At 41.0% G+C, this 12,602-nt stretch overlaps 1 protein-coding gene across 3 annotated transcripts in view; it reads right to left on the reverse strand.

Moving 5' to 3' along the window:
- Positions 1-12,602, reverse strand: part of PTPRN2 (protein tyrosine phosphatase receptor type N2) — a 1,080,816-nt gene that overhangs the window by 78,596 nt on the left and 989,618 nt on the right. For all 3 annotated transcript variants that reach the window (XM_050942222.1, XM_050942220.1, XM_050942221.1), the window contains one exon: positions 775-922. In XM_050942222.1, the coding sequence (XP_050798179.1) occupies positions 775-922 (148 nt within the window). The remainder of the gene's footprint in view (positions 1-774; positions 923-12,602) is intronic.

Genomic DNA, 12,602 nt, shown 5'->3' on the forward strand with positions numbered 1-12,602 from the left:
TTGTTCCACTGGTTATTTAATAAAAATTGTGGTCAATTTCTCTCTGTTTTTGGGGGCTCAACATTCAGCAAATAATGTCAGTTACAGCCGGTGGTGTAATCTAGTAGAAAATACATACAGTAGGTATGCTGCTTGTATTTATAGTCACAAAAGACAACCTTTTACATAAAAAAAAACAAAACAAAAAACAGATTCTAGGAATACAAATACTGGCCACATTCAGCCTGGTTTTTTGTCCTAAGCCTAACAGAACAGCAGCCAGTTCTTAAGCTTTTCCAATTAAGCCTATAGGGGCTCACTTACTACAGCTGAATATCTGGTGAACAGATTACTCTGGCTCTCATTACAAACTGCTGGTATTACTGCTTTGAATTAACATGATACCAGCTCATCTAAAGCCAAGCCAAGCTTATTTGTACTGAATAACCATAACTGCTGATCTTGCATGGAAACTGCATGACACAGTGTTTGAAAAGCATGCTGGGTGTTGATTCATATGGTACAGCACTTGCTGTCACTTCTGAAATGTCTTGTGATATAGCTATATATTTTGCAAGTAAAACGTAAGGAGACAAGTCAAACGTCTGACAGGACAAACAGGCTGCATATCAAGCAAATATTGAAAGCTAGGGTTTTCTTTTAGATAGAAACAAATGCTGTTTTGAATAATGCTTTGCCCTTCACATATAGCTCTGACAATGCTTTAGCAAAAGGTGGTAAGGAGAAAATCAAAGAAATAACATACATATTCACTCCAATTTCAAGGGTACGTACACGTTACGACACTTTGAGAGCGATTCTTCTGGACATTCTCCTCCTTCTGGGCAATGGTCGTAGCACTGGGTTCAGCTTGATAAGCACAAAGGGCCTCCCACTCTTTCTCCAGACGATTTTTATTCTTCAGATGGTCTTCCATATAGGACTGAAATGAAAACAACATACCATCAGGCACCGTTTTATATACGGGTTAGCAATGTACTATCCAAATACAGGCCTGCGCTAAAAGAATTTATATACTGTATTTGGGGTTAAAAGTAAAAGTGGACCAAAGCACCAAAGGTGGTGCTTACAAAGCTGGAAACCGGGGGTGGTTCAGATCCTGCTCCAATTTTCCAAACTCTAAAGATTAAATAGGGGAGAAATGGAGAGTGCAGATAAGATGCTTCAGTTTGGCTTATCTGTAGGGGCAGGGAAGAATATACAAGTTGAGAGTATACAAGTGAAAAAGACAGGAATTCTGAACCATGTTTGAATAGAGGTGATGATACACAAAAGTATTACCTGTTAAATCACTGAATTATACTTTTTTTAAACTTAACTGTGACACACAAAAATATGAATGTCTAACATTTAAAACAGTGCTTTAGCTTTGCTCAGGTGAAAAGCTTTTAGATACCCCTCCAGCCCCAGCCATGGAACATCAATCACAAGCTGTTTCCTCTTCAATACCTAGAAAAGTGCAAAGGTCCCTTTTAACCTCAGATCAAGGCAGGGTGACCAGACAGCAAATGTGAAAAATCAGGACAGGTGGTGCTGGTGGTGGGTAATAGGAGTTTATATAAGAAAAAAAGACCCCAAAAATCAGGACATCTGGTCACTCTAGACTAAGGAATGGAAGAGAAGCTTATGTCCATTATTCAAATAAACAATTTTTTTAACATATGACGATCCCACGTAAGATTGTGTGCTCTTCCAGGCAGGGTCCATGCCTTACCCTATAAAGTGTTGGTGTACTCACAAGGTATAACGAACTTGCAGCATTTACAAACATAGCTGTTAAAAAGAGTATAAAATTGTTGGTCAAACAACATTTTTGTGATACTACATCATAAAATGCCTCTTCCTGCCTTGGTGAGGTATAGATGGGAGAGGTGGGTGATTGGGGGAGTGGGAGAGAGGGCATCCCCTCTGACACCCAGACTCTTGTCTGATGCCTTCCACATGCTCTGCCTCCCATGCCCACCCGCTGACCAGTTGAGAGGAGGTGAGGAAGCAGATTGGCTCCAGCAAGCCCTCCCTCCTCCCTTTGTGCACTTCCAGGCACTCAGCAGACTTCTTGCTGCTGAAAGCTTCCTCACAGGCCATGCACTCTAGGAGGTGTAGCTGTCAGAGCTGGTTTTCCAAGCTTGCTGAGGGTCTGGCCAGATCTTATACAGACTGGAATTTTTTCTCTCTCTCTCTGCACTAGACTGGCGAGATGTCCATGCTCTTTTATTCCTTGCAGCATCCATAGGCCTCCAAGATGCTGTGAGAAGGTGCAGGGGGGGAGGGGTGGTGGAGGGGAACACAGCCACCACTGGATATATTGCTAGTCACACCCTGAGGGAAGATTTCTTCCTGACCCCAAAAGGGATCTGGATAAGGGACAGTATCATTCTAAAGGAGATTGTGATAATAAATGTGAATAGATAGTGTTGCAAATTGTTGGCATCCAGTGCACACAGAAGGCTTTGAGAGGCCAGCTCCGGGGTAAGTCCAATCACTGTACCCTGACTGGTGGACCCTGTTCTCCATTAGCCTGTGAGGTATAGGAAGATCTTAAGTTTTTGCAGACTTAGTTATTCCCTGTCTGCACTCTCATTCCACCTCATGGGGAGAGAGATAAGGGTTTGACTCATGAATTTGGTAGTAGGAGTGTGGCAAAATGTGGCCAACAATTATTCCTTTAAGTCCACACTAGATCTAATAAATACCTTGTAATTTTGAGGGTAGGGGAGATCAGTCCCTTCCTTTAATAGTAAAGTTAACAAAAAATATGACCTGCTACTTTAAATCCAATTACGTCTACATCTTCATTCTCCTGTATCTCCTCTTCAATCGTAAGCAATAAAATACTTGGGGAAGGTGAGGGAGAAACTGAGGTTTGAAGAGGTTAAATGACACGCTAAAGGTCATGAAGGAAGTTTGGGGTGGAGTCATAAAAGAATCCAGTATGCCTCATTTTGAATCATATACTTTAAGATCATTGTTACTTCAAGCCCTTTGTTTGCAGTCAAGGCAGATCATTTTTTATTGTTTGCTTTTCCAAGCGCCTCCTAACATAGTTAATTCCACTGTGACACTTGCCTACAAATAATTGCTGGGAAAGATTTCCCAAAAAGCATTCAAACAGAGTTTTCGTTCCTCAAAAATAGTTTAAGACGACAATCCATACTACGCCACATGCTCACTTCAAAACATATTTCAACGAAGAGAGCCTATCATGCCCCTTCTGCAGGTTTTGCAGAAAGATATCATAGGCTTTAAAATACTGTCTTCTGCCAAATGCAAGCTTTGCTAACATTACCATCTTGTCATGTTTCCTATAGAATAAGCAAAGCAGAATACTATTCTCTCTTGCAAATCAAACTATGTTTATCAGTAGAGAAATGGGTGTCTGACACACAGCTTTGTTTTCTGCAAAACATGTGTGTCCCCCCAGGGCTGGGGCTGGGGAGTGGAAATCGACCCACCAATACTGAAAAGCAAATACATAAGGACATTTGTAGGAAAAAAAAAAAGATTCAGGTGTACCTTAAATGTCATTGAAACGTATTAGACTAAAGAGATTTTGGAGAGACAGAGAAATAGTATCAGAGGGGTAGCCGTGTTAGTCTGGATCTGTAAAAGCAGCAAAGAATCCTGTGCCACAGGATTCTTTGCTGCTTTTAGAGAAATAGTAGTGGCTTAGAAACACAAGATACCTATACCTGTTGTGGCTAACGTGCCTGAGATGGGGTGAGGAAAATGGCATTTATGTTGCTAAGCAAAGATTATCCCTCTTAAAGGAAAGTTGGCACATATGGAAAAAGAAAATAAGTGAAAGAGTGGTACTGTACAAGAGAATCAAGACTTTTGGTATTGGAGATAGGGTGACCAGATGTTCCAATTTTATAGACACAGTCCTAATATTTGGGGCTTTGTCTTATATAGATGCTCCACCCCCTGTCCTGATTTTTCACACTTGCTGTCTGGTCACCCTAATTGGAGAGCTGTTTATTATGAGATGGTCAAAGAGCAGACGACAATGACAATTTCTGAGGACAGCCAATAGTATCTTCAAATTTTAAACCACAATCCTGCAAACTGATTCGGGGGGAAGACTCTATACCTGTGTAAAAGTCCCAATAGCATCAGTGGGACTCTGTACAGGTATAAGGGTCTGACAATACAGGGTCTCTTTGATCAGATTCGTAAAATGAGGCCTTAGGTAATAAATAGTTTCCAACACCATCCTACCCAGGGCATTTCCAGTTGCTTCTATTTGTCACCTCAAAGATATCGTTTTCCTTTCATTGTTTACATTCTCTGTAAATAGCTGAGTATAGAACAGGTAAGGTTCTTGGTTTTTCGGGTGTGTGTGAATTTTAAAACAGCTTATGCTTTTTTTGTAAAAAATTTTTTAAAGGAATAACTTCCTATTCTAGACAAATCTTAACTTTTCCAACACTTGCCTGTAAACCTTAAGTGAAAATACAAATGAATAAGGAGAAAATGCACTCAAAACCTTGCCTCTAACAGAAAGACAGCTGTCTCTCAAATCAAAATCAACACTTAACTTTGTTAAAACTGATCAGAGCAACACATACCATTTTCAGTAGAGAACACCAAGACTTATGAGATGTTTGAATGGCTATAACCAGATGTGAAGGGGGTCTCTCTGTACAGGGCGACCTACTAGTTAAAAACAACTCTGCAAGCAAATGTATTAAAATGCGTTTTAAAGAAAAAGAAAAAGATAGGAACAGCTTCAAACCACTCAGAAATCAAGAAACTCTGTCATAATTAAGCTACATACTTTAATTTATGGTCCCTTAAAGCAAACCTCATTCCCCACTGCATTTGGCTAGACAGGAACCTAGACAGGACATTCTGAAACATCCTCTTGGGAATTCCTAGGAGTATGCTACACTCACTGGTGTGCTGCTGATATTTCTGTCTACTCAAATCCACTCACTAATTAGGATATTTTCCATGAGACATTCTGCAATGCTTGCCTGGCACAATGAAGTTCATTAACTGCATATCAAACACACACACTGTTTCACAGTTCCAGAGTAGCACACAAGAGAAAGGGAGGTTGTCACAATTATTTTTATGTTACTCAAAGCCCTATGTACACAGGCAGTGGCTGATCTCACCAAAATTCCCACTTCTAGATCCGTTCTCAGCAGTGAGCCTGCAATTCTGAGTGCATTGCTGTTGTCTACAGTGTTGGGTGGAAGCCCACATTCAAGTCTCCTTGGGCAGTTAAGCTTCATGAGGTTTTCACTTTCCTCAAGCAGAGAGGGGCCCAGTGATGCTGCGTATTCATTTGTAGCAAAGCTTACACTTTCCTGTCCATGTCCAGATGAGCTGTTCTTGCCACTGAGCATGACCCCGGGAAGAAGGTGGATTCAAGTGACGCACCCAGTGCCCATGGTGGGTGCAACGTGTTCTTAAATCAATTAATAGCCTATTTTGCAATCAGCAAGGACATGCCATTTCAAAAAGTCTCAGTGTACTCCATTAGGATTCTGCCAGGGTATAAAAAAGCTGTCCCTAGGGGAGTACAGAGAACTAGCACACTTGGTGGTTATCTTGTGGCCCATACTAAGACAGATCACAAGTTCCTGAAAATGGGCAAGTAGCCAACACCTAAAGTTAGGGTTGGGGCTTGGTAAGGACTTCCTGCCCGGTTTGTATTTGATTAACTTGATTCGTATAATAGAATAGCAGTTAATTTGATACACACCACTTGTCTGTTTTTATTTAAGGCTTTGCATTTGTGGTAAGTGTTTTGTGGATAAATTAAGATTGACAAACCTCTAACTGAAATCCTAATAGTACCGATGAATCTCCAAATACACTGTCTGCCTACGAGTAGTATGGCCACCATCTGCTTTTAAAGCACCTATTTTGTCGTGGCTGTTCAGCAGTTACAAAAGGCAATTATTTTTGTCAAAATACTTCCTGTATTGATCATTGCTTAGAAAAACACTCCTTTGATGCATTTCATCATGAACAAGGATGCCTCTTCCAGTAAAAGATCAGCAGCTTTAATATGATGGACCTTAGCAGGTTTAATCTAATCGCAAATGTCATCTGTGAAGGGTGGATTGAATATTATCTTAATCCTTGGGACCAGTGACCACATAAATCCACACCTTACTCCTGATGAGATGAAATCCATTGCCCTCAAAGTCTAAGTTGCTTTTTACAAAGACAGTGCAAGGAAATCAAAATAAGGATTTGACATGTGAGAGCTTCAGAGTGGCACAGATTGTATGAACCCGCTTCCCATTGCAATATCTCCCTTGATAGGAAGCAGGGAACTCAGAGCCCTGCATCCTTGTCAGGCACCGGGTTTAATGCCTCTCTTCCAAGAAAAAGTGCAGCACTACATCACAAACTCTAAGGACTCCCCAAGATCTGCAGGGTGCCAAGAGCCATACAGAGCTCAGCAGCTGCTCTGGTGCTGCTCCTTGGACGGCATCCCTCATCCCAAGAACTCCACTAAAGGCAGGAGAGCCCCAACATGGGCTGGGCTAAGGCAGAAATGTCATATGCCCTCTTACCGCATTACATTTCCAGAAAAACCACTTCAGGTGTAACTTAGATGTGCACTGCCATCTCAGTCCCCGGAAGCCTGTCCACTTCCTGGCTCCTCCTCCCTACATTGGAACCACACAGCACTTTCTACAGTGCCCAGGAGAAGAGGGAGAACACACTGGCATGAAAGTGACTGATCCTGTTTCCACACAGAAAGTTTAGGGAGAAATGCATATAGGACCCTCTCCATGCCAATCATAAGGGCTTGGTGTTTTTGAGATGCTGTCATATATCTCCTAAATGGGAATTTAGATACAAGAAAATTGACTCTGTACATTATACTGTATCTGAAATGTCACATTAAACACTGAAGGGCCCTTCTTGCAGCAGCTCATTTCCTGCTGTTTCCTCTTGTTCTTTCCAATTTGACCCTGAGATACATTTTTTTTAAAATAGGAATTTTCCCTTTTGTTATTATCCCGTGGTTCCAAGCCTTGTTTTGTACATTGTGCTGCCACAGTACAGCCTATCCCACCATCATCCTATAGCTTCTTTCCATCCAGTCTCTTGGTCTATTTTTCTTCATATATCCCTTTGCTGCTTCTTACACCAATATTTTTCCTCCTCCTTAAGGAGTAACTTTTTGTTTTACTTTCACGTCATATACTTTTTTCATCATTTTTCTGCTTTACTATTTACTCCATAGCGGTGTCAGGGTAGAATTCTTTCTTCCTGCCTGCAGCTCCCAGAATTACAGAAGTCAGAGATGTAAAAGACTTAACCCAGCAGTTCCCAGACTGTGGGTCACAACCCCAAATGGTCATGGTCATACCATCAGCAGATAGAGTCACGGAGACCCCTACTTGTGCAGACAAAGCCATTTTGGTCCACACAGCATGACCTCACATGTATGGTGCGTGCAAGGTCTCGAGGATGCCATTTTGCTCTACAAAATGACATCCCCTGCACAATGTGACCTAGCATGCACTGTAAGTAAGAGGTCACGCTTTGCGGAAGACACCATTTCATGGAGCAAAATAGCATCTCCCATGCTGTCTGGGGTCCCGGCAGGAAATACTTGATTAAGATTTGGTGGCAAAAGATTTGGGAACCCCTGGCCCAGCCAATCATCCAGTGCCTGTCTCTTCAAATGCGGGATTGTTCCCTGTACTTCAGTTGCTAAGTTTGCCAAGCCTAGTTTTAAACATCTGACATCTTAGCTTACAACAGCTCACTATCAGGAAATTATCTCTGACTTTCCACCTAAATCGTCTTTTTCCTAGTTCCATTCCACATGTACTAGTTGGATCTCTTTCCACTATCAAAAGGTGGAAATTCAGCAAGCGGGTACAATGCAAGGAGCAACTGTCGGACTGAACCCTAAAGAATTCTTCTCTTTCTTGGAATTTACATCCTTTGAGTGTGTGACAACTTATCTAAGCCCCATAGTTAGCTACCACACAGTTAGGTGGGGCATACTATTTAACCTTTACATTATATATTGATCTCTCCAGTTCTGCGATAATTTTTTTTTTGTCCACTTCTGACCTCTTTCTAGGTTCATCACTAGTATTTGGGAAATGTGGTACCCTGAATTGAACACAACATTCCTGGTGAGGTAAGGACCCTATTAGAAGGGACTATTAATTTATTGCTTTTGCACATGCAGCCCACCACTGGACTGGTCTTGCTTACTTTACAAATTTGCATCTAATTTTCTGTCCAGTGTAGCCCTTATATTTCTTTCAGCCTTCTCTCTCCCATTGAGTATATGTCCTTTATGATCATTTTCCCTTAAATGTATTCCTGCTTCATCCTTATGCTGGTTTGTGAGCCTGTGGAGCCATGCAGATCATAGGCCCCCACTGGTCAGAACTCACCAGGTATTTAAGATTAATTTCATTTTACCTGGTGTCTAGGTTTTCAGTCCAGCTACGTGCTTTGGTACTATTGCCCCATCTTCATCGGTGTTCACAACACCTCCTAATTTAGTCCCACTTGCAAATGTCACTAAAAAGCCAATCCCTCCCACTTTCTGATCATAAATTAAGATGTTAAATAAAATGGCACCGAACACCAGTCTCAGTAGTACTTTGCTAGATACCTCCTCTATATATTGCTGTTTATCATTACCCTGTGTGTACCACCCGTTAACGTTTCAATCCATGACAGTCCCCTAAAATAATTCAAATTAAGCTTTCAATTAACATTTCATGAGACAGTTTCAATGCTTTATTAAAATCTAAATCTATTACATCTACCATTTTCATTCCACCTACTGATTTATTCTATTTTTAAAAAAAGCAATCAAGTTTGTTCAGGCAAGATTTATTCTTTACTAAACCTAGGCAGATTCTGACTTATGGTGCAGTTTCTCTTTGAGAGATGCTGGAAGATTTTCAAAACACACACAAAGAACAACTAGGCACCTAATTTCCTCCCCTTGAATCAAGAAATCGAACCTCAAGAAATCAGTGGGAACCGAACATTTAACTACTTTTTGTCTCTTTGAAACTCTCTTAGTGATTTCTGCTTTTAATATTTGCTCCCTTATTTTCTAGCGACAGAGTATGGACGTAAAGAATGGCAATAGCCATCACTTCTCTCCTCCTGAGAGAAACGACGTTTGCTTTTCTCTGAATATTTTGGTGCCTCCACTGTTGTCCACGGTACAATAAATCCTGTACTAATTTCCTTAAAACCTCAGTATGCATTAGTATTCAGACCATAAATTTAGTAATTGTAAGAGTCTCATTTTTAAAGGAGCTTCCTTGCTTACTAAAGCTCTGATTGGTGCTGAGAGACCTGTGTGTCCGTATGGAGCCCAAATGACTTTACTGGGATTTGAGCAGAAGCAGGCACCATCCGTGGACCTCTGTTGAAGTCATAGGTCTGCTCATGCACATCAGATTGCAGGACTAGGGCCTAACTATGCGAATTTCTGTTCCACATTTCTCAGCGAAGACTATAGTTTATAAAAAAAATATTTTAAGTCATTTTAACTATTCCCCAGCCTCATCTAACTTTTCTTCCTATACTGATATTGTGAAAGTCCTCCCTTCCCCATCAAAATAATAATCACTAATTCAGCTTTAAAGATATTCATGCTGCTCAGATCCTACAAAATTACAATAACTTGGAGTCTGTAGGGCTTGCCACATTGCATGTTAGAGTCTGCATACTTCTGCTAGAAAGCCAAGCTGCAGACATTATAGGCTATGCGATACTGATTCTCATTTCTCAGTTTAGGTGGGAAAGCAGGGGGAATTTATTGGGCCTTATGTGCCCTCCGAATAGGGCTACAAAAAAAAAAATCTATTAAAATACAATAGAGACCCCGTAGCTCATCATCTTTGTCTCACTGGTGAGCTCACCTTTAGAAACAAATTCAGTAAATTAAGTCATAAAACCTCATGTGCTTTGCAACAAATGGGGAAAAATCCTAGCTCCATTGATGTTAATGGTAAAACTCTTATTTAATTTCAATGGAGCCAGAATTTTACCCATACATTACAATACCTATCCATTTCACACAACCATCTAAACCACTCCCTCTTTCTCTTCTACTAGAGAGAGAGAGAGAGAGAGAGAGAGAGAGAGCGCGAGAGCGAGCACGAGCACGCGCATATCTGGAGCACTGGGCATGGTGCAAGACCTGAGGCCTGAACCAGATGCTGTAAAACAAAGTCAAGCCATATATTAAAGCAGATGCTTACAAGTTCACTGTTCAGTATACACACTTGGCAAAGTTGTTGCTAGAACTAGGGGTCACCAAATGAAATTAATAGGCAGCAGGTTTAAAACAAACAAAAGGAAGTATTTCTTCATACAACACACAGTCAACCTGTGGAACTCTTTGCCAGAGGAGGTTGTGAAGGCCAAAAGTATAACCGAGTTCAAAGAAGAACTAGATAAGTTCATGGACGATAGGTCCATCAATGGCTATTAGCCAGGATGGTGTCCCTAGCCTTTGTTTGCCAGAAGCTGGGAATGAGCAACAGGACATGGATCACTTGATGATTAACTGTTCTGTTCATTCCCTCTGGGGCACCTGGCATTGGCCACTGTCAGCACACAGGATACTGGGCCAGATAGATCGTTGGTATAACCCAGTATGGCCATTCTTATGTAATGTACTAGGCACCAGATATTTATATAAATGTATTTCAGCTAGTACAGACACATCCCAATCTAGTACAAGATAAGATGGCTTGGACAAAACAATGAAAAAGGATGTCATGAAATACATAAGGTGGTGTGTAAATTGTGTATGTGAGTTGTTTGTCTCAACCTAGGTACTTCGCCTTAATTCTTTGTTTGATCAAGGGGGCAGCAGAAAGTCCCACCACTGACTGAGCTGTTCCTTGCCACAGGGCACTCATGCGTTAGTGTACCTATAACCATGGATTCAGGGCGCTAGGACTGTGTCTTGCCAGCAATAAACCTGCCTGAATGTCTGTCACTGAACCATGCCTGTGGTCTTTCTTTATGAGTAACATTGAAGTCTGCGGAATGAGTGGGCTGCCCTATCTTCTCAAAGGACAGAAGCACTGAGCAGCCTAAACAGTGTTACTGAGGTAACGACATGCCTTCCTTCAGCACTTAAGAGCACTGAGTAGTATTAGGAGGTTTGCTGAAACAGCTATCTGCAAAGAGCTAGACAGCATACTGAAAGAACACATACACTCGGCAACTGACAACATCCCTGCCCTGCCCTATCAGATCTCTTGACCATTCTCCAGAAGATCTGATAGTTTAAACTGTTTCCATTGTGGTCACAAATGAAAATCTATGTACAATAGATAGGGCCCTACCAGATTCAGAGTCCATTTGGGTCAATTTCATGGTCATAGGATTTTTAAAATAATAAAAATTTCATGGTGTCATAATTATAGAGGTCCTGACCCAACTCTGAAGGCAGCAGTGTAGAAGTAGGGTGGAAATAATGTACCATGCCACCCTTACTTCTGCACTGCTGCCAGTGGAGTGCTGCCTTCAGAACTGGGTGCCTGGCTAGCAGCCACCACTTTCCAGCCACCCAGCTCTGAAGGCAGCACAGAAGTAAGGATGGCAATACCGCAACCCTTCTTAAATAACCTTGTGACACCCCACACACAATCCTCTTTTGAGTCGGGGCCTCCACTTTGAGAAATGCTGATCTCCTCCATGAAATCTGGTCTTTTGTGTACTTTTACCTTATACTATACAGATTTCACGGTCTGTGACACATTTTTCATGGCTGTGAATTTGGTAGGGCCCTAACAATGGGGGGGGGGAAGGGGGAGGGGTTTGTACATCATCTGTGTGAATCTTCACAAACTACGCTAAGTGAGATTTTTTCTCTTCAGCATTTAAAAATGAGCACAATACTGTGCTTTAGTTTAATTTTTCCTCAGACTTTTCAATATCTGATCATAATTGGAAGAAAAAGGCAGTTTTTCAAGTAGTACGTATGCCTGTTAACTCAGCCTGGAAAAACTATCAAGAAAATTTACCAGCGCAGGCACAAAACACCCTTAATATGATGGATGGGGATTACAAAAAAACAAAACAAAAACAAAAGCAAAGAAATAATTCTCTCAGGCAACTACTCACCCTAGGTGGAAGAATTCTGATAGACTTTTAACAAGATTACATGATTAGTAAATAAATGCTGATTTCTACTGTGGTAACAATAAAAAATGAAAATTGGCACCTTGTACTTTAGACTTTACATTTATAAATGCAAAGATTTTTGTAAATGACTGAGTGCGCAGTGGAACTGTACTCAGAGAGCACAATATTGCTATAGCATGTTATAATATAATTTTAAAGATCACTCCTAGGATCTCTAGGGAAATCTCATCTTTGTACTGAATGGCACATTACAAAATCTGCCAAACTAAACTATACAATACAACTTTTGGAATAATGTTTATTCACAAGGATGTTAAATGGCAACCTGTGTTCTATTTACCTAAATTAATATACCTTTGATGCAGTGGATATCACTACCTCCCCCACTCTTAATGCTCTGATAATAGAGTTTTGTAACATGTAAAAGGATTATTTCAATCCAATCAGCAGGTGCTGGGATCAGTGTGTGTCAGACA

The sequence above is a fragment of the Gopherus flavomarginatus genome, chromosome 2 (genome assembly GCF_025201925.1).
Source record: "Gopherus flavomarginatus isolate rGopFla2 chromosome 2, rGopFla2.mat.asm, whole genome shotgun sequence".
Taxonomy (NCBI): Eukaryota; Metazoa; Chordata; order Testudines; family Testudinidae; genus Gopherus; species Gopherus flavomarginatus.